The sequence below is a fragment of the Rhinoderma darwinii genome, chromosome 1 (assembly GCF_050947455.1).
Source record: "Rhinoderma darwinii isolate aRhiDar2 chromosome 1, aRhiDar2.hap1, whole genome shotgun sequence".
Taxonomy (NCBI): domain Eukaryota; kingdom Metazoa; phylum Chordata; class Amphibia; order Anura; family Rhinodermatidae; genus Rhinoderma; species Rhinoderma darwinii.
The window spans coordinates 364,204,984-364,227,556 of record NC_134687.1 but is presented as its reverse complement, the minus strand read 5'-3'; the positions used below and the strand labels follow the sequence as shown (position 1 = coordinate 364,227,556).

At 41.1% G+C, this 22,573-nt stretch overlaps 1 protein-coding gene across 2 annotated transcripts in view; it reads left to right on the top strand.

Moving 5' to 3' along the window:
* The window catches only part of JAK2 (Janus kinase 2), a 284,382-nt gene that overhangs the window by 240,194 nt on the left and 21,615 nt on the right, over nucleotides 1–22,573 (top strand). For both annotated transcript variants that reach the window (XM_075827431.1, XM_075827440.1), the window contains 6 exons: nucleotides 7,843–7,993; nucleotides 8,124–8,260; nucleotides 8,662–8,851; nucleotides 11,176–11,300; nucleotides 17,613–17,785; nucleotides 18,127–18,244. In XM_075827431.1, coding sequence (XP_075683546.1) covers nucleotides 7,843–7,993; nucleotides 8,124–8,260; nucleotides 8,662–8,851; nucleotides 11,176–11,300; nucleotides 17,613–17,785; nucleotides 18,127–18,244 — 894 coding nt within the window. The remainder of the gene's footprint in view (nucleotides 1–7,842; nucleotides 7,994–8,123; nucleotides 8,261–8,661; nucleotides 8,852–11,175; nucleotides 11,301–17,612; nucleotides 17,786–18,126; nucleotides 18,245–22,573) is intronic.

Below are 22,573 nucleotides of genomic sequence, written 5' to 3'. Positions count from 1 at the left end.
ACTGAGCTGATGCTCCTCGTGGCCTGGCCTCCATTGCTCCTGGGATAGGGGACCCCCTTCCCTGCTGTTCACAGGACAAGGTGGAGGACAGCTTAGGGGAGCTGGGAGGGTGAACTTTAGCCATCCGGCTATTCAGCTTACCCTGTACGTGGGGCACTGTCTCCTCTCCCTGCTCGGACATCTCCCCTTCCTTCTGACACGAGGCTGTCCAAGATGGCTGCGGCTGAGGGAGCGGCGTGGCTTGCCGCCGAAGAAAGTAGCCGTCGATCGTTGGTGGAGCGGCGGCGACCTGGTGCTGTGCTGCAGGGGTGAGTCTAGACCCTTGGGGTCTTTTTTTCCCCATATGAGGCACCTTTCCCCGCTGTAGGCTGCTGGATCTGCGTGGCAGGGCGCGGAGCTCTCAGTTTATGCGACCGGCGCCATCGACTGCTGGCCACGCCCCCCCTGTTTAACTGTTTGGTGGCCAGAGCCACAAACCATGTGCAGAAGTATTTACCTGTACATTTGGTGAGCAAATATAGTGAATAAGATTTCCCAAATCGTACCCAGTGTACACGGTTTGATATGACATTTATTCTCTATTCATGCCATGCAATTTTCTTTTAAATATGTCAATGATCACGACAAAGTTTTCCAATTGGTGTGTGGTCCTCATCAACCTATATTACCTCAGATTCACCTGTTCATCCAGACCTTAGAGGGTCATTTTTTAACAATCAAAACTGAAATTTTCTGATTTACTTTATGTATCCATTCTTTTCTTTGGTTTTCAAGATCTCTGCTTGTAGTCATTGAATGCAAACCTTCATTGTTTACTTCGAGGATGAAAATATTTCCTGGTCATATGATGGACACACAGGTTCATGGCTCATTACAAGGGAGAGCTCTGATAACAGTACTGCAACTTTAATGAGCAATGCAGACGGGTTTCCATCACATATCCATCACATATCCAAGACAGATTTGTATCCAATGAAAGTAAACAAAGGTTCCCATTTAACCCCTTAACGACCGCCCACCGTCTTTTGACGTCAGGCGGTGCATGTACTCAGTCTACAGCGACGCCTTTTGGCGTCGCTGTAGTAGAGGGGGTTTATCGGCACCCTGGTGACATCTGCACTAAAAACCGTCTGTAAGTAACAGGTCCGGTTCTTAGTGCAGCCATCAGGACCTGCCGATTTCGTCGTAACAGCATGTGACCGCTGTGACAGCCAATCACAGCGGTCACATGCTGTTACTGCGTACAGAGCCGCCGGGAGTGTCTAAATGACAGCTCCTGCTCTAAGAACGAGCTGTTGCTAGCAGCTCTGTTCTTAGAGCAGTGATCAGGAGCCAATAGTATTGGTTCCTGATCTTTTGTGATCACTATGAGATCCAATCATAGTGATCACTACTGTAAAATAAAAGTAAAAACATGCATCTGTTTCTCCTCACTGTTCTAACTGTGGAGAGAAACAGATACAAGTTTGTCAAGTGTCCCCACACAAAATCACTTGTCCCTTACACAGTTTATTAAAAAAAAAAAATTTTTTTTCAGTATTTTATAGTATATAGTATATACATATATATATAAGTATATTTACTGTATATACTAATAATCGTACTATAAACTACTTTCTTTTTAGGGTACGCTGTTAGACGGCGTGTATGCTGTTAGGCCTCATGCACACGACCGTAGCCGTGTGCACGGCCATGATTTTCGGGTCGGCCGGCTGCGGACTGTCAGCCGCAGGCCGCCCGCAAATCGCGGGACATGCACATGGCCACCACCATTGTTTTCAATGAGCCCGGACCGCAGAACAGGGCCGGAATAAGACATGCCCATTCTTTCTGCGGTCCGGGCTCCCGAGCCGTGCAAGGACCGCAAAAACTACGGTCGTGTGCATGGCCCCATAGAAAAGAATGGGGCCGCAATTCTCCCGTGGATTTTCGGGGGAATTGCGGCCGCAAAAACACGTTCATGTGCATGGGGCCTTAGACGGCGTAGGGTGCTGTTCTGGGCTTGGGTTTACGGTTTGTGTTAGGCGTAGGGTTTAGGTTTGGAAAAAAAAAAAAAAACTAAAAAAAAAAAAAAAAAAAAAAGTTTAATTCTTTTAGTGTTCTTAGTTGATTAGGCTTCATGCACACGACCGTGCTCGTAATTACGACTCGTAATTACGAGCGCGGGCAGCCGGGCGCTTTTGCGAGCCATGCTGTCACTATAAAGTATAGCAGCACGGCCCGTAAAATAGAAAAATAGAACATGTTCTATTTTTTTAACGGCACGGGCACCTTCCCGTGAGAAAACGGGAAGGTACCAGTGGGTAACAGAAGTCTATGAGCCCGTTATTGCAGGTCGTAATTACGACCCGCAATAACGGGTGTTTTTACGGTCGTGTGCATGAGGCCTTAGTTGATAAAAAAAAAAAATTTAAACCGCTAGTTCTATTTATTATTTGCGGTTTAGACTGTATATTCATTATGGCTGCCAGAAGATACAGCGTTGAGGAAGCCTATCAGATGCTATGCTCAGATACGGATTCTGCATCTGAAGTTGAGCTTTTAGGGTATGTGCACGCGTAGTGACCAAAAACGTCTGAAAATACGGAGCTGTTTTCAAGGGAAAACAGACCCTGATTTTCAGACGTTTTTTGAGCAACTCACGGTTTTCGCTGCGTTTTTTACGTCCGTTTTTGGAGCTGTTTTCATTGGAGTCTATGAGAAAACGGCTCCAAAAACGTCCAAAGAAGTGTCCTGCATATAATGTATATAAGTGTCCTGCACTTCTTTTGACGAGGCTGTATTTTTACGCGTCGTCGTTTGACAGCTGTCAAACGACGACGCGTAAATGACAGGTTGTCTGCACATTACGTCGGCAAACCCATTCAAATGAATGGGCAGATGTTTGCCGACGTATTGTAGCCCTATTTTCAGACGTAAAACGAGGCATATTACGCCTCGTTTACGTCTGAAAATAGGTTGTGTGAACCCAACCTTACTTGAAAGCGACAGCGAAAGTGTCGCTTCAAGGGATTCTATGGATATGAGACCCAGCACCAGTGATATGGGAGACGGCGCAGTTGCCACAACGTCCGTTCAAAGTGCAGCCCCTGAAATTGCACAACCCCACCAAACCGATTTAGTGTGGGAACCCACGAGTTTATTTTCTCCCACCATAAATGACTTTATTGCTACTCCTGGCATACAAATTTGTATGCCAGGCAGTACATTGCCAATAAGCCTTCGTCACCTAATGCCAGGTTGTGGAATCCCACAAATTTCAAAGGGCGTCTCTCATTCCGTCAATTCATACCCTCAAAAAGTGCAAAATACGGGGTAAAGATCTACAAGTTATGTGAAAGCACTACTGGCTACACATGTGCATTTAAGATCTACGAGGGTAAAGACAGTGAATTTAATCCACCAGGGTGCCCTCCAAATATTGGTACCACTGGTAAGATTGTGTGGCATTTAATTGGCCCTTTCCTACACAAGGGGTATCATGTATACACGGACAGTTTTTATACCAGTGTGCCATTGTTTAGCGCCCTTCATTGTGCCAACACCAGAGCCTGTGGCACAATACGCAGGAATCGCAAAGGTTTCCCACGTCAACTTGTGGATAAAAAACTACGAAAGAGGGAGTCATGCACAAGTGCAACAGCAACTGTTAGAGAACGTGGGGCCTCTGCAGATAGACAAAAGCCTGTGTGTGTCATCGGCTATAACAAATTCAAGTTGCGATGCAGAACGCATTTGTCCTGTACAAAAAATCAGCGGGCAGGGCGACATTCTTTGAATTTCAGGAGAAAGTGATTGAAGATCTCCTATTTCATTCTGCAGACCAGAGAGTAGTCCATGAGTTAGAGGATGTACACCGACTTGTTGAAAAACATTTTTTACACCCCATCCCTTCAACATCTAGCCAAAAATACCCCAAAAAACGGTGTCGGGTCTGCAGCAAACGAGGACAGCGAAGTGAGTCACGATATTATTGTTCCGCTTGTCCTTCCAACCCTGGTCTATGCATAAGTCCCTGTTTTGTCCTTATCAATACACTATGGGCTTTATTACAGTTTTGTTCGGGTTTTTGGTGGACCTCTTACACCCGACAATACTTCTAGAAATAGCGACATTAATTTGGGGAGTAGTGGTCCTTTACTGTATCTATACATACGGTGTGGGACACTGCCCCTTTATATATTCTACAGGTGATTGGTTGTTTTGTGCACATGGCGGTTCCTAACTTGTCGGGCAGGGGCTTGTTATGGTGTACCGCGTCACTTAGCACATTCGTCCCTTATATAGGGATTGATGGAGCTAAAGAGACGTTGTATGACCAGTCACTTTGAATAATAAAGTCATTACAGCCCTACAAGTTTTCTTTCATCCTGTGAACATGCTCTAGTTTTCCACATAGCTGGATACATTCTTCCTCCTTTTTTTGGATATATTGCCTTTTTCCGCCAACAGTTTAATACATTTTCCCACTCTAACTTACTATATATCAGAGCGTGTTGATATACATAATGTCTATGGACTGACATGATTTCAGGACAGCTGCTTTCTTAGCACGACATAGTCATAGGGTGTAGAAACTGTTAGGGACATCTATTTCTCAATCTAGAAAAGTAGAATCCTCCCATTTTCAAAGCAAAATGTGTGTCCTGAAAGCCTCCGGGTGCTCCCTTCCTTTTGGGTCCTGCCGTGTGTCCAGGAAACACATTAGGGCCACAATGGGGATATTTTTGAACACAGGAGAAACTGGGTGATACATTTTCTGGTGCATTTCCTTATTCTCATGTCCTCTGTACAAGAAATCTGACCTTAAAGGGAATGTGTTGCCAGAAAAACATGTTTTTTTAAAAAAAATTAAACATTTAGTGTGTGGGTGATTAAACATTGTTCAAATTTTTTTTATTTTTTTCACGAGTCAGGAAATATTATAAATTATTTCTAATTTATAATACTACCCATTTTTGGTCACTAGATGGAGCTATTTCCCAAAATTGCAGCATTGCAACATTGGGTTAAAAGCCCTCGCTCTAGTGAGCTCTCAGCATCCCCCCCTCCTTTATCCTGGCTAGTGCCGGGATAAACGAGGGGTTTGAACGGTGTAACCTCCTACACTGTGTGTCGCCATTTTTTGAGCTAACACACAGCGTAGTAGGTTTACATACAGTAGTAAACACACACAAACACGAACATACATTGAAATCTCTTACCTGCTCCTGCCGCCGCGGCTCCCTCCGGCCCGTCCGCTCCGTTTGCTGCCGCTGGTCCAAGTGCACAAATCCGGAAGTAGTAATATTACTGTCCGGCCGCGACTTCCGGTCCACAAGAAAATGGCGCCGGACGGCGCCAATTTCGAATTGGACTGTGTGGGAGCGGCGCATGCGCAGTTCCCACACAGACGCCGTACACGGAAGTCAATGGGACGGGAGCCGTTCGCAGTCCCTATGGGACTGTGGCTGCCGTATTCCATGTCTGTATGTGTCGTTAATCGACACAGACAGAAATGGAACAAAAAATGGCAGCCCCCATAGGGAAGAAAAAGTGTAAAAATAAGAAAAAGTAAAACACAAACACACAAATGAATATAAACGTTTTTAATAAAGCACTAACATCTTTAACATATAAAAAAAATAATTTGTGATGACACTGTTCCTTTAAAATGACACATTTGTGAAAAAAAGTGAAATAAAATTTTCTTTCCACCTGCTTTCCATTAATTCCTGCGAAAACTGTGGGGGCAAAATACTTAGTACACACCTAGATGAATACCTTAAGCGGTCTAGTTTTCAAAATGGGGTCATTTATGGGGAGTTTCTATCTTTTTGTCAGCTCAGTGCCTCTATAAATGTGTAATGGGACCTGAAACATTTTCAAGCAAAATGTGTGTCCTGAAAGTCTTCGGGCGCTACCTCCCTTTCGGGCCCTGCCGTGTGTCCAGGCAACGCATTAGGGTCACAATGGGGGCATTTTTGAAAACAGGAGAAACGGTGATAGATTTTGGGGGGTGTTTCTTCATTTTCATGGTCGCTTTACAAAGAAATCGGTCTTCAAAGTGATACTTTTATATAAAAAGTGTTTTTTTATTTATTTCACCTGCTATGCATTCAATTTAGCAAAAAACTGTGGGGTCAAAATACTCACTACAGCCCTAGATAAATACCTTAAGGGGTCTAGTTTTCTAAATGGGGTCGTTTATGGGGAGTTTCTATCGTTCTGGTAGTTCAAAACCTCTCCAAATGTACAGTGGGGCCTAAAACATTTTCACGCAAAAATGAGACCTGAATGCCTCCGGTTGCTCCCTTCCTTTCGGGCCCTGCCGTGTGTCCAGGCAACGCATAAGGGTCACAATGTGGGCATTTTTGAAAACAGGAGAAACAGGGTGATAGATTTTGGGGTGCATTTCTTCATTCTCATGGTCGCTTTACAAAGAAATCGGTCTTCAAAGTGATAATTTTATGAAAAAAGTGAAATTATATGTTTTTACGCCTGCTTTGCATGAATTCTTACAAAAAAACTGTGGGGTCAAAATACTTACAACACCCCTTAATAAATACCTTAAGGGGTCTAGTTTTCAAAATGGGGTCACTTGTGGGGGTTTCCACCATTCTGACACCTATGAGCCTCTGAAAACCTGGCTTGGTGCAGGAAAACAAAATGTACTTCAAAATGTATAAAATCATTACTAAACTTGTAAGTCTTCTAAATTGCTCAAATTATTATTATTTTTTTTCAAAAGTGCTGCCAAAATAGAGTAAAGCGATGGAAATATATATTTAATAAAAACAATTGTACAGTATGTGTGTACATATGTCACATATTGCAGTTAAAAATAGGGAAAAATGATCATTTTTTAAAAATTTCTTAAATTTTTCCATTTTTTTCATTAATTTCCGCAAATCGTATCAGTCTACTTTTACCACTAAAATAAAGTACAACATGTGACGAAAAAACCATGTCAGAATTACTTGGATATTCAAAACTTTCGCACAGTTATTCTCTGATAAAGTCAGACATACCAGATTTAACAAATCTGGCTTGGTCATTAAGGTCTTTTCAGGCCCGGTCATTAAGGGGTTAAAGACTGTAGAGAAAGATCTTGAAAAGAGTGTGGAATTTATACTAAAACTATATTAGAAAATTGTTTATTTAATTTTTTTACCATACAGAGAATCAGCTTTATTTGCTAAAATCAGAAAAACCCCTTAATGTATGTTCAGTAGGATAAAAAAAATAATCCATCAGTTAATGTTGACAGCTGAATTTTAAGAGACTCTTCACATCTACATTGGAGGCTACGTAACGACCCTCCGTCGCAGGTTTCTGTATAGTTGCCAGGCAGAAGAGTGCAGTCAGTGGGTTCTGTCGGGCGCCATTGGTTTTCGTCATGCAACGGATCTGACACTTCCGTTTTCCTAGTTTTTCTGTTCCTGTGACGGAGCAGAAGAATGGAAAAGCGAGCGAGATGTGAACAGAGCCTAACAAAATCGACCCATCAGTAGTAAAATACACCAAGAATGTCTTTATTTCTGTACTATTTATACTGCAGCAAGTCACATAAAACTTAGGGCAGAAGAAAGTATAATTCTTTCAACATGCTGTTCTCAACATCATATCCCATTAGACTCAAGTTGGCAAAGAATTTATTGGAGTTAAAGTTCAGCAGTTGGTATGTTAAAGGTTGCCTGACTGTTAAGAAAAATAATATTACTAGGCCTTATAGGGTCAGCTATGATTCAGTCCCAGCTACCGTGTTGTTGGAATTTAAAAAGTCAATTTCATAGATATATCGTTTTTGTTTGTCCTTCACATAGAATTTCAGGATTATTTAGCATTTTAATTGTTTTTTAGAAATTGCAATTTTATGAAGATCGACATCAACTGCCTACACCGAAATGGATTGAGCTTGCAAATCTCATCAACAGCTGCATGGACTATGAGCCAGATTTCCGACCCTCATTTCGAGCAGTTATAAGAGAACTTAACAGCTTGTTCACTCCAGGTAGGAATCCCTTCACCTGAAGCTATGTTGTGGTATTTTCCCCGTTTCTTGAATTTGAGTTTCAATTACCGTTTTTTTAATCTCTGTGACAAACAAATTCTATGTTCTGTTTTCTCTGTTTTTTCATTAGACTACGAACTACTGTCAGAAAGCGATTTACTTCCTAATATGAGAGTTGGAGCATTTGGATTTTCTGGAGGCTTTGAAGACCGTGATCCAACTCTTTTTGAGGAAAGACATCTAAAATTCCTGCAGCAACTTGGCAAGGTACATTTATCACGTATATTGTTTATAAATTTGCTAGATTAGAATAGTCACAGCTCTGTTGAATAACTTAGATTTTTCAGTGGATGAATATAAAGTGGGAAAGTTGCACTGTGACAGAATTCTGTCTTTGAAAAGTAAATGTGCCCCATTATTTCTCTTCTACATAAAAAAAAAATTAATTCTTTCTCTTCTTAATACTAAAATCTAATACTACAATTAAATTAATTATACATTTACTTTATTGGAGAAAGAAAATATCTAAGAACCACCGTATTGAACTATTCTATTGTTACACATGATCTAAATTCACAATCATGTGTTTTAATGTTGGAATTGTTTGAACAAAATAGTACGGATCCTTATTTAAAAAATTAAAATATATTGGTGTGCTTTTTTTTCAGGGCAACTTTGGAAGCGTTGAACTTTGCCGATATGACCCATTGCAAGATAACACTGGTGAAGTTGTCGCGGTTAAAAAGCTCCAGCATAGCACTGAGGAGTACTTGAGGGATTTTGAAAGGGAGATTGAAATATTGAAATCCCTGCAGCATGAAAACATTGTTAAATACAAGGGAGTGTGTTACAGTGCAGGTGAGTTCATAAAGCAGAAATTCCACATGTAAAACAGTGTCGTTTATTATGAATTCGCACGCACAGAGTTGAAGAACGTTTGAACGGGTGACAGTCCGCGGCCGTCCGTGCCTGTAATCACAGACCGTGCACACGGCTAGGGCCGTGTGAAGGGGGCCTTACTGCGCAACGTGTAATGCACATCTACAGCTGCCCAAGGACTGATTGTGGGATGTTTTTGTAAGGATAGGTTCACTTTAAGGTACTTCATAAGTATAGTATATAATGTTATGTATTTTAGTGTCAAATTCACTCCCTGTACAAGTTGAAGTGATCAAATAATAGGCTCCTAATAGATTTAGCTAGCCATTGGACAAAGGTATTGGGACACCTACACATTACACCTACAGGAGCTTTTATGACACCCCATTATAAATTCATAGCCATTAAGATGGAGTTGGTCCCCCCTTTTGCAGGTTTCACTCTTCTGAGAAGGTTTTCTACAAGATTTCGGTATTTGGACATTTTTGACTATTCATCTAGAAGAGCATTTGTGAGTTCAGACACTTATGTCAGGCGAGAGGGTCTGGCTCGTAATCACCATTCTAGTTCATCCTAAAGGTGTTCGATGGGGTTGAGGTCAGGACTCTGTGCCGGCCAGTCAAGTTCTTCCGCACTAAACTCTCCCAACCATGCTTTTATGGACCTTGCTTTGTGCACTGGGGCTCAGTCATGCTGGAACAGAAAAAAGGCTCTCCAAACTCTTCCCACAAAGTTGGAAGCTACAATTGTCCAAAATGTATTGGAATGCTGAAGCTTTAAGATTTTCCTTCACTTGAACTAAGGGGCCTAGGCCACCCCTGAAGAACAACCTCATAGCATTATCCCTCCTCCACCAAACTTAACAGTTGACACAATGCAGTCAGGCAGGTAACGTTCTCCTGGCGTTCGCCAAACCCAGACTCGTCCATCAGACTGCCAGATAGAGAAGTGTGATTCATCACTCCACAGACCACGTTTCCACTGCTCCAGAGTCCAGTGGCGGTGTGCTTTACACCACTACACTTGGCTACTTTTATGCACTATACGCTTCAGCACTCGGTGACCCTGCTCTGTAGTTTTATGTGGTCTGCCACTTTATGGTTTCTAAACGTTTCCACTGTGCAATAATACCACTCAGTTGATCGTGAAATATCTAGGAGGGAAGAAATTTTGCGAACTCACTTGTTGCAATAGTCGCATCCTGTGACAGTACCACGCTCAAATTCAGTGAGCTCTTTAGAACGACCCATTCTTTCACAAATGTTTAGAAATGTGACTGCATGGCTACGTGCTTGATTTTATACCCCTGTGGCAATGGGACTGAATGAAACACCTGAATCCGATTTAAGAGGTGTGTCTCAATACTTTTGTCCATTTAGTCTATATTAAATCCATTGTTTCTCTGCAAACTTAGGCAAGTGATATTGAAAATGTATTTTTCTGAGTGAGATCATGTTAAGTTGGCCCTTAGGGATTTCAGGCAGCCGTTTTGTGAATGACTTGTCGTTCATGGTTGGTCTGTAAAAGTGAACGACAGATCCATAAGTTAAAATCACAATTTGACGATAAATGTATGCCTTGATATCTGGTCTCGGTTTCTATTGATGGGATGCAGATCAGTCATTAGCCATGAGCGACTTTACAAGACTGTACGTGACAATGACCGAGCATATCAGTCGTCAGTCGGTCACGCTCATTTGTGTCACGAAAAGGCGCTGATGGGCTTCATAAAATGTTCTAAATCCGCTATACAGAGAACAATGAGAAATCTGGTATAGGCATTGTCATTCTCAATGATGAGATAAAACAGACTAATAGAAGTATAACTAAAACATCATAGAGTGGTTTCCATTAAAACATCAATTGTTTATAGAAAAAATTATTTTAGAATATGGCAAATACATTTTGAGACATTAAAAAAATGTCTGCTCATGGGCCTTCATTAGGGGTCCCCCCACCTTCAAGCCCTCTTACAATAATTTATCAGGTTCATTCTTAGGTAGGAAACGCTCTCTCATGCTAATACAGCATATTCCTAAAGGAATATATTATTAACTTATACTGATAACGCACAAAGGTGAAAGATAATTGAGTGCTAAACATCTCTATATTAAAGTTTTTAAAAATATTTCCTGTTGCTTATATAGCACCATTGTATTCCACGGCGCTGTACAGAGATTGTCACCATCTAGAAAAGTGGCATTGCTTTCGGAGTTTCAGAAGTATAAAATACGTTTTATAAGTAACCATTTTGACCTTGCATTTCAATTTTTCAACACTCTATTTATTTTTGTAATTTTAAGGACGTCGAAATCTGAGATTGATTATGGAGTACTTACCATATGGAAGTCTAAGAGACTATCTGCAAAAGAACAAGGAAAGGTTGGACTTCAAAAAACTGTTGCAATACGCCACCCAGATATGCAAGGTAATCCTCACCTAATTGAATAAATATATAAAGGTACAGTTTGCCTTAAAGAGGCTCTGTCACCAGATTTTGCAACCCCTATCTGCTATTGCAGCAGATCGGCGCTGCAATGTAGATTACAGTAACGTTTTTATTTTTTAAAAACGGCATTTTTGGCCAAGTTATGACCATTTTTGTAGTTATGCAAATGAGACTTGCTAAAGTCCAAGTGGGTGTGTTTAAAGTAAAAGTCCAACTGGGCGTGTATTATGTGTGTTACATCTGGGCGTGTTTACTTCTTTTACTAGCTGGGCGTTCTGACGAGAAGTATCATCCACTTCTCTTCAGAACGCCCAGCTTCTGGCAGTGCAGATCTGTGTCGTCACTCACAGGTCCTGCATCGTGTCGGACGAGCGAGGACACATCGGCACCAGAGGCTACAGTTGATTCTGCAGCAGCATCGGCGTTTGCAGGTAAGTCGATGTAGCTACTTACCTGCAAACGCTGATGCTGCTGCAGAATCAACTGTAGCCTCTGGTGCCGATGTGTCCTCGCTCGTCTGACACGATGCAGGACCTGGGAGTGACGACACAGCGTGATCTCTTTGAGAACACGGCTGTGTCTGCACTGTCAGAAGCTGGGCGTTGTGAAGAGAAGTGGATGATACTTCTCGTCAGAACGCCCAGCTAGTAAAAGTAGTAAAAACGCCCCGATGTACGCACATAATACACGCCCACTTGGACTTTTACTTTTAAACACACCCACTTGGACTTTTGCAAGCCTCATTTGCATAACTACAAAAACCATTATAAGTGCCCTATCTTGTACATAATATGATCGGAGCTGTAATGTAGATTACAGCAGTGTTTTTTTATTTATTTATATTCACCAAGTTATGACCTATTTTAGCTTTATGCTAATTACTTTCTTAATGGACAACTGGGTGTGTTTTTACTTTTGACCAAGTGGGCGTTGTGGAGAGAAGTGTATGACGCTGATCAATCCGTGACCAATCAATTCATTTACTCTGCACATAGTGATCTTACTAGATCACTATGTGCAGCCACATACACACACATTAACGTTACTAAAGTGTCTTGACAGTAAATAGACATCGCGTCCAACCAGGACGGGATGTCTATTCACAATCCCGACAGTTCGGTAACGTTTGTGTATGACTTACAGCACATCGAGATCACGTTGTGCTGTCATTTACAGCGTGATCTCGCGAGATTACGCTTGCTGTGCTGTAAGTCACACACAAATGTTACCGAAGTGTCGGGATTGTGAATAGACCTCCCGTCCTGGTTGGACGCAATGTCTATTTACTGCCAAGACACTTCAGCAACGTTAATGTGGCTGCACATAGTGAACAACGCAGGATCACTATGTGCAGAGTAAATTAATGGGGAGAAGTGTATGACGCTGACCAAACCGCTCTCCACAACGCCCACTTGGTCAAAATGAAAACACGCCCAGTTGTCTATTAACCCCTTCCCAACATGCGCTGTATATATACGGCGCAATCGGGAAGGGCTTCCCGCAAAGCGCAGTACCATTACGTCGTGGTGATAGTGCGGGCTCAGGAGCTGAGCCCGCCCCATCACTGCCGGGTGACAGCTGTATGTTACAGCTGACACCCTGAGGTATCGGCCAGGACCGGAGCTAGCATCCGATCTGGCCAATTAACCCCCTCAGATGCTGCGTTCAATAGAGATCGCAGCATGTGAGGAGTTTTTAGACACCGGCACCCCAGCAACGTGATCGCTGGGTTGCCGGTGGCTGCAAAGGCGATCGGAGACCTAATACTTACCTCCCGGTATGTCACAGCGGACACCCCGATATATTGGCAGGAACTGGACTTAGCTCCGATTCCTGCCATTAACCCCTTCGATGCAGCGATCCAATGCGATCGCTGCATCAAAGTGGTTTGTAGCAAATCGTCAGGCTGCCATGCGATGGCAAGGCTGGCGACTGCTACTATGGCAACAGGAGACCTAACAATGGCCTACTGTCTTTACAATGTCATTACGGAAGCCGATTAGGCCCCGACTGGAGCCGGAGCCTGATCGGCTTGCTGTTAGTGAATAACTGACCGTTCTAATACATTGCACTACATAGGTAGTCCAATGTATTAGAACATCAATCAAACAGTTGGACCTTCAAGTCCCCTAGTGGGACTAAAGAAAAGTGTAAAAAAAAAGTAAAAATAAAAGTTGTAAAAACTAAAATAAAAGTTTCAAGTAATGACATAAAACACGATCGCCCTATTTCCCTTATCAAGTCATTTATTATTGTAAAAAAATAATAAAACCATACATATGTGGTATCGCTGCGTCCGTAATGACCTGAACTATAAAGATATTATGATAGTTGTCCTTCGCAGTGAATGCTGTAAAAAACAACCTAAAAAATAATGCCAGAATTGCTTTTTTTTGGTCACTTTGTCTTACAAAAATTTAAATAAAAAGTATCCAAAAATGGTAACTATAAAAACTATTACTCGTCTTGCAAAAAACAAGCCCTTAGACAGCTCGGTCGATGAAAAAATGTAAAAGTTATGGCTCTTACAATTTGGCGACAGAAAAAATACATTAGTTTTACAAAAGTAATTTTATTGTGCAAAAAGTTTTAAAACATAAAAAAGTTCTATAAATTTGGTATTGCCGGAATCTTACTGACCCGAAGAATGAAGTTAACATGTAATTTATAACGCATGGTGAACGCTGTATAAAAAAAAAATAAAGAAACTATGGCAGAATTGCTGTTTTTTGATTACCTGGCCTCCCAAAAAAAAAAAAAGGATAACAAGTGATCAAAAAGTTGCATGGTACCAATAATAACTACAGCTCGTCCCGCAAAAAAACAGCCCTCCTACCACTACGTCAGTTGTGCAGGCCCGAGGGGAACATTTTTTCTGTTTCAAGAGGCGAATTATCAAGGCACTAAAAATAGGGAACCAGGAAGGGGAGAGCCCAAACATATCTGCTGGAAGCGAGAGCGCCCGTATTATACCAGGACAACACTTCCCTGCAAAATTCCTCAAACTGCAAAGGTGCGGATTGTGGACCAAATGGGGGATAAGTAAGGACGTATCAGTGCGACACCGGCCTGTGCAGAAAGGATTGCTTCATAGCGTAACACACATCTATGGATCATTTTATTGTTTACCCCATTATTATACCACCTGACTATGCCCCTGATGTACTCTGCCCGGCTTAGATGTGTCCCCACGTTATCAACTGAAACACCAGTAAATCTCCAAACAAAACTACTACCAAGCAAAATCCACGCTCCAAAAGCTAAATGGCGCTCCTTCCCTTCTCAGCCCTACAGCGTGCCCAAACAGCGGTTTACTTCCACATATATGGCATCGCCATACCTGGGCGAATCCTTTTAACAATTTTTGGGGTGTGGCTCTCCAGTGGCATAAGCTGGGCACGACCTATTTCCCGCTGAAATGTCACATCTAGGGAAAAAAAAAATTTTTTACTTTGCACCATCCGCAGCGTAATCATTTATGGAAAAGACCTGTGGGGTGAAAATTCTCACTACACCCCTTAATAAATGCCTTGAGGGGTGTACTTTCCAAATAGGGTCACTTCTCAGCGATTTCTTTTATTATTTCACATCAGAGCCTTTGCAATTGTGAACCAATACTGTGTAAATTGCCAAATTAGGCCTCAATTTCGCATGGTACTCTCTCATTCCTGAGCCCTGTCGATAGTCCAGGCAAAAGATTATTCTTGCTCGCTACACCCCTTTGTGAATACCTTGAGGGGTGTAGTTTCCAAAATGGGGTCACTTGTAGGGGGTTTCCACTGTTTTGGTCCCACAGGGGCTTTGCAAATGCGACACCGCAACCAGACACCAATCCAGCAAAATCTGTACTCCAAAAGCCAAATGGCACTCCTAACCTTCTGAGCCCTACTGTGTGCCCTATGACCACATATCGGGTATTGCCGTAGTCTGGAGAAATTGCTTTACAAATGTGGTTCTTTTTTTGTTTTATTTATTGAGAAAATGAAAAATTTTCACCTAAAGCTACGTCTTCTTGAGGAAAAAGGATTTTTTTTATTTTTACTGCCCAAACCTAATAAAATTGATAAAACCCCTGTGGGGTCAAAATGCTCACTACACCCGTAGATGAATTCCTCAAGGGGTGTAGTTTCCAAAATGGGGTCACTTGTGGAAGGTTTCCACTGTTTTGTCCCTTCGGGGACTTTGCACATGTGACATGGCCTCTGCAAACCATTCCTGCTAAATTTGAGCTCCAAAAGCGAAATGGCGCTCTTTCCCTTCTAAGCCCTGCCGTGTGTCCAAACCGCCATTTAGGACTACATGTGGGGTGTTGTTTTAATCAGGAGAAATTGCTTTACAAATGTGGCGGTGCTTTTTCTCCTTTAGTCCTTGTGGAAATGAGAAAAAAAATTGCTAAACCTACATTTTTTTTGAAAGAATGTCGATTTTAATTTTCACGGCCTACATCCAATAATCTATGCAATAAACCTGTGGGGTAAAAATGCTCACTATACCCCTAGATAATTTCCTTGAGGGGTCTAGTTTCCCAAATGGGGTCACTTTTGGGGGATTTCCACTGTTTTAGCATCGCAAGATCCCTTCAAACCTGACATGGTGCCTAAAATATTTTCTAATAAAAAGGAGGCCCCAAGACTCACTAGGTGCTCCTTTACTTCTGAGGCCGGTGCTTCAGTCCAGTAGTACACTAAGGCCACATGTGGGATATTTCTAAAAACTGCAGAACCTGGGCAATAAATATTGAGTTGCATTTCTCTGGTAAAACCTTCTGTGTTACAAAAAAAATGGATTAAAAATGAATTTCTGCAAAAAAATGAAAACGATTTATACATTTCACCTCTACTTTGCTTTAATTCGTGTGAAATGTCTAAAGGGTTAAGAAACTTTCTAAATGCTGTTTTGAATACTTTGAGGGGTGCAGTTTTTAAAATAGGGTGACTTATTTGGGGATTCTAAGATATAAAGCCCTCAAAGCCGCTTCACAAATAAACTGACCCTGTAAAAATAGCCTTTTGAAATTTTCTTGAAAATGTGAGAATTTGCAGCTAAAGTTCTAAGCCTTGTAGCATCCTAGAAAAATAAAACTATATTCAAAAAACGATGCCAATCTAAAGTAGACATATGGGGGATGTTAATTAGCAAATTTTTGTGTGGTATAACTGCCTGTCTTACAAGCAGATCCATTTAAATTTAGAAGAATGCTAATTTTTGCAATTTTTCACAAAATTTTGGTGTTTTTCACAATTAAATACTGAATGTATCGAGCAAATTTTGCCAGTAACATAAAGTCCAATGTGTCACGAGAAAACAATCTCAGAATCGCTTGGATAGGTGAAAGCATTCCGGAGTTATTACCACATAAAGTGAAACATGTCAGATTTGAAAAATGGGGCTGTCAGGAAGGTCAAAAGTGGCCAAAGAGGGAAGGGGTTAAGAAAGTCATTAGCATAAAGCTAAAATAGGTCATAACTTGGTGAAAATTAATAGTTTTTCTAAATAAAAAAAACACTGCTGTGATCTACATTACAGCGTCTATCACATTATGTACAAGATAGGCCACTTATAATGTGGTGACCGATCCTATTTAAGTGTGTCCGCCCTTACCTATGCTTGATTTTGGTCAAAGACTCCAATTTCTTGTGAAACAATATCGTAACATCCTGACAAAACCTTTGCAGGCTGCAGCTCACATCACAACCACTGAGTGACTAGACATTGTCACAAGGTGTTTATTCTATAGGTGTCGGAGTATCGCAAAATCATGTGTTGATTTTTTTAAACTACTCTTCTCGCGCCACTCATCGCAGGATATGTTGTGTTTTGTTTTTTGCTTTCTTTCAGCAATTTAGACAAAAATTACATACTGACAAACTGGAAAACCAAAGTGAATTATAATGGTTACATAAACAAAATATTTAAGGTTATGGTGCTTATTCATTGAAAAATAGCTAATTTAGGGAAATCTGAATAAAGGTTCTAAGTACTATATGTTTACAGATCAGAATAGTGCGATGAACACATCAGCAGCCTTTACTGTGATCTGTAAACCGCTGATCATTACAATAACCTGTTCAAGAAAATAAATCACTTATTTTTATTTTTTATTATGAACACTGACTAAAAGTCCCTAATGTTTACAGACGGTCTGGGAGTTTACGGACTGTTGGCAACCCTGGTTCCAGTCATCTTGCAGCCCTAAAACATAACATTATCATATTATAATCCATTATTATTTTTTATTTAGCACAAGTATGATTTATAGATATACATTTTAATTTTTTAATGGCTTTACAGGGCATGGAATATCTAACAATCAAGAGATACATTCATAGAGATTTGGCAACTAGGAATGTTTTAGTTGAAAATGAAAACAGAGTGAAAATTGGGGATTTTGGATTGACAAAAGTGTTACCCCAAGACAAAGAATATTATAAGGTTAAGGAGCCTGGTGAAAGTCCTATATTCTGGTAGGTGGAATGAGAGATCAAGTTTTGTTGGTATACATGAAAATTAAAGAAGTTGAACACGGTCTATAACTACAACATACAGATATTCGATTTCAGATTTTAATAAAAAAATTTGTTCGAAATATTGTCAGAAATATATCATAATCATTGTATTAAATGACTACAGCATACAACGAATAATTCAGTGTTTTAGATCCATGTCGGTTTCCATAAAATTGGAAACTCCTTATTGTAAATAAAAACAGAAAAGAAAAAGGCTGGTGTCCTGGTATAATATGGCTTTTTATATGTTGTTTGCTTTTCTTCCTGATCTGATCATGTTACCCATGTCATTTTTAAAGGTATGCACCAGAAAGTTTGACCGAGAGCAAGTTTTCTGTGGCCTCCGATGTCTGGAGTTTTGGAGTTGTTTTCTATGAACTGTTTACATATAGTGAAAAAACCAGAAGCCCGCCATCGGTAAGAATGCTATAAGACCATATCATGGTCTCCAGGATATACAATTATGTTTGTGTAGAATTTTACTGATTGGTATTCAATAACGCCATAGTACCAGTGATAACTTCCAACATGCATGATTCCTTTCCAGGTTCCTAATACTGTCCAATATAATTTTAAGGCTATGTAAACCTTTGAAGACTTTTTTTTATTTATTATTTACTAAAGCAATGTATTATTGTGTTTAATGTATCTTTGTAATTGTTTTTTGTTAAAAATAATTTTAACTTTTTGAGATACAGCTTCTATGTATCATGGATACATAGAAGCTGTATCTTGTGCTGAAACCCGAATCTGTCCGGTCAGTGGGACTGAGGGGCTTCAGTGACAGCGGGGCCTGCGGGTCTTAGCGCAATATACAGCTTCTATTTACGTAAAAGTTGTATCTTAAAAAGTAAAAAATATTTTTAATAAAAACCAATTACTAATTTACACTAAACACAAGAATTGTTTTGCTAAGAAAAGAACAAATGTCTTTAAAGGTTTACATAGCTTTTAAGATTAATGTAAAATAGAAAATACACAGTTTGGCACCACAGTGCTAGACAGAGCTGCCTGTGCATGTCACACCATGGTATAAACAATTACAAAATAATTAATATACTCTAAGCTTCTTACCAAAGTAAATTAGATTGGCTAGGGCATAGATATACAGCCCTGTTCACATCTCGGTTTTTTTCCTACTTCTAGATTGTAGCTCCATTAGCCTGACTGAGGCAAAAAGAGCGCCATTTTGCCCTCCGTCAAGCTGGTATACATCGGTATATCTTTTTTTTATATTCGGTATGAAATAGCGTAGTTGACTACCCTATTAACGTATACCACACAGTATACGTTTTCTTGGTAGCCTATAGTTGACATATGGCGTTAGTCACACGAATACATCAGAGGCCTTTCAATAGCTTTTCATGACTTTTACGGTAAACAAACACCATAATAGCCTAACTGTGGCACCCAGCAGCCATAGGCTATAATGGTATCCGTTTAACGTATACGTTATGAAAAGGGTAATGAAAGTTAATGACGTATCCATTTAACTTTTACCATTCTAGTTCAAGGGTGACTGATGCCACAAGTGCATTCGTCACAGACTATGTTTAAAGAGGCTCTGTCACCACATTATAAGTGCCCTATCTCCTACATAGTCTGATCGGCGCTGTAATGTAGATAACAGCAGTGGTTTTTATTTTTAAAAACGATCATTTTTGAACAAATTATGAACAATTTTAGATTTACGCTATTACGTTTTTTAATAGACAACTGGGCGTTTTTTACCTTATTACCAACTGGGTGTTGTAAAGAGAAGTGTATGACGCTGGCGATGCCCCCCATAGCTGCCACATACAGTATAAAGCCCCCCCATAGTTGTCCCATACAGTATAATGCCCCCCATACAGTATAATGCTCTCCATAGCTGCCACATACAGTATAATGCCCCCATACAGTTTAATGTCCCCCATAGCTGCCCCATACAGTGTAATACCCCCATAGCTGTCCCATGCAATATAATGCCCTCCATAGCTGCCCCATACAGTATAATGCCCCCCCCATAAGGTATAATACCCTCCATAGCTGCCACATACAGTATAATGCCCCACGCAGTATAATGCCCCCCATAGCTGCTCCATACAGGATAATGCCCCCCAAAGCTGTCCCATACATTATAATGCCCCCCCATACAGGATAATGCCCCCCCATAACTGTCCCATACAGTATAATGTCCTCCATGGCGGCCACATACAGTATAATGCCCCACGCAGTATAATGCCCCCATAGCTGTCCCATACAATATAATGCCCCTCATACAGTATAATGCCCTCCATGGTGGCCACATACAGTATAATGCCCCACGCAGTATAATGCCTTCCCTCCCATACCTAGCATATTGCCCCCATATGTATGTAATTACTTACCTATCCCCGTTCCCACGAAGGGTGGAGGAGATCCTTTTCCTCCTCTGTACTGTGCTGTGAGTGACTCGGTACATACAGGCCCAATGATGTCACTTCATCGCGCCTTCCTGCGCCGAGCCGCTCGCGGCACAGTTAATCCAACTGAATGTGCGTCCTGCGGATGCAGATTCAGTTGGAAGCGGGACCAGCGCGGTCAGCTCTGTGTGGCAAAGGGGGCCCGGTCACAGTTGCGACCCCTATAGCTACGCCATAGGAGTCACAGTTGCGACCCCTATAGCTACGCCATAGGACCCTTGTCTGCCGGATTTATACCGCCCTATATCCCTCCTTAATACTGATATTAAAATTGTAGCTAAAATCTTTACCAATAGACTTAACTTGATGATTTTGCACTTGATACATCTGGATCAAACTGGTTTTATGTCTGGGAAAGCCACAGATATAAATATTAGACAACTTTTCCTTAATTTTAACCTTGGTAAATCCAACTCGCAACCTGGTTTTGTCCTCTTACTAGACAACTATATGGCATTTGATTCTTTTAAATAGCCCGATCTGTGGGAGGCGGTCTGTGGCTTCAACATCGGTCCTAAGTTCCTTGCTTCCTTCCTTAAATTATTATACTCTGCCCTAAAGCCAAAGTTCTGACTTGCGTCAATGCTTCTGAATAATTTTCCCTACAACAGGGTACACATTAGGGCTGTCCCTTGTATCTACTCTTGTTTGCACTTGCGATTGATCTCCTGGCAGCGGTTAGACAATCGTCCTCTTTTAAGGGCATCTCCAGAGGGTCGATCACTGAATGTCTCTTTGTATGCAGATGACACGTTGGTTTATCTGGCTGATGATATTCCCTACCCGGTGGCTCCCTTAACCCCTTCCCGCTCCTTGACGTACTATTACGTCATGGCAGCTGTATCGTTCGCGCTCCATGCCGTAATAGTACGTCTCAGGAGTAATGGCCGTTTCGGCCGTCCTCCCGATACATACAGGAGCTGTGACGCTGCTGTCTTGTTCAGCAGCTGTCACAGCTCCTACAGCGGGGACCGATCGCTGTGTCCCCGCTGATTAACCCCTTAAAAGCCGCGTTCTATAGAGATCGCGGCTTTTTAGGGGTTAAGCTGCCATCGCCGGCCTGCTACGCGACAGCGGCCGGCGATGGTGACTATGGCAACCGGACACCAAACAATGGCGTCCGGCTATGCCATAGACGGAAGCCTAGTGGGTCCTGACAACGTCAGGACTCACTATGCTTGCTGTCAGTGAGTAGCTGACAGTTCTAATACACTGCACTACGCATGTAGTGCAGTGTATTAGAATAGCGATCAGGGCCTCCTGCCCTCATGTCCCCTAGTGGGACAAAGTAATAAAGTAAAAAAAAAGTTAAAAAAAGATGTGTAAAAATAAGAAAATAAAAGTTTTAAAAGTAATAAAAGTAAAAGTCCCACTTTTTCCCTTATCAGTCATTTATTATTAATAAAAATATATAAACAAACAAATAAACTATACATAATTGGTATCGCCGCGTCCGTAACGGCCTGAACTACAAAATTATTTTGTTATTTATCCCGCACGGTGAACGCCGTAAAAAAAAATATTAATAAACCGTACCACAATCACAATTGTTTGGTCACTTCACCTCCCAAAAAATGGAATAAAAAGAGATCAAAAAGTCGCATGTACCTAAAAATGGTACTGATGGAAAATACAGTTCGTTACGCAAAAAATAAGTCCTCGCACGGCTTTATTGATTGAAAAATAAAAACGTTCTGGCTCTTAGAATAAGGTAACACAAAAAGTGAATAATTGTTTACAAAACGTATTTTATTGTGCAAACGCCATAAGACATAAAAAAAAACTATAAACATCTGGTATCGCCGTAATCGTATCGCCCCGCAGAATAAAGTTAATATATCATTTATAGCGCACGGTGAACGCTGTAAAAAAAAAAGTATACAAAAACAATAGTAGAATTGCTGTTTATTAGTCACCACGCCACCTAAAAATGGAATAAAAACTGATCAAAAAGCCGCATGCACCCCAAGAAAACTACAATGGATTCCTCAAGGGGTCTAGTTTCCAAATTGGGGTCACTTTTGGGGGGTTTCCAATGTTTTGGCACCACAAGACCTCTTCAAACCGGACATGGTGCCTAATAAAAAAGAGGGCTCAAAATCCGCTAGGTGCTCCTTTGCTTCGGAGGCCGGTGCTTCAGTCCATTACCGCACTAGGGCCACATGTGGGATATTTCTCTAAACTGCAGAATCTGGGCAATACGTATTAAGTTGCGTTTCACTGATAAATCCTTTTGTGTTATAAAAAAAATGGTATAAAAAGAGTAAATTTCACCTCTACTTTGCTCTAAATTTCTGTGAAA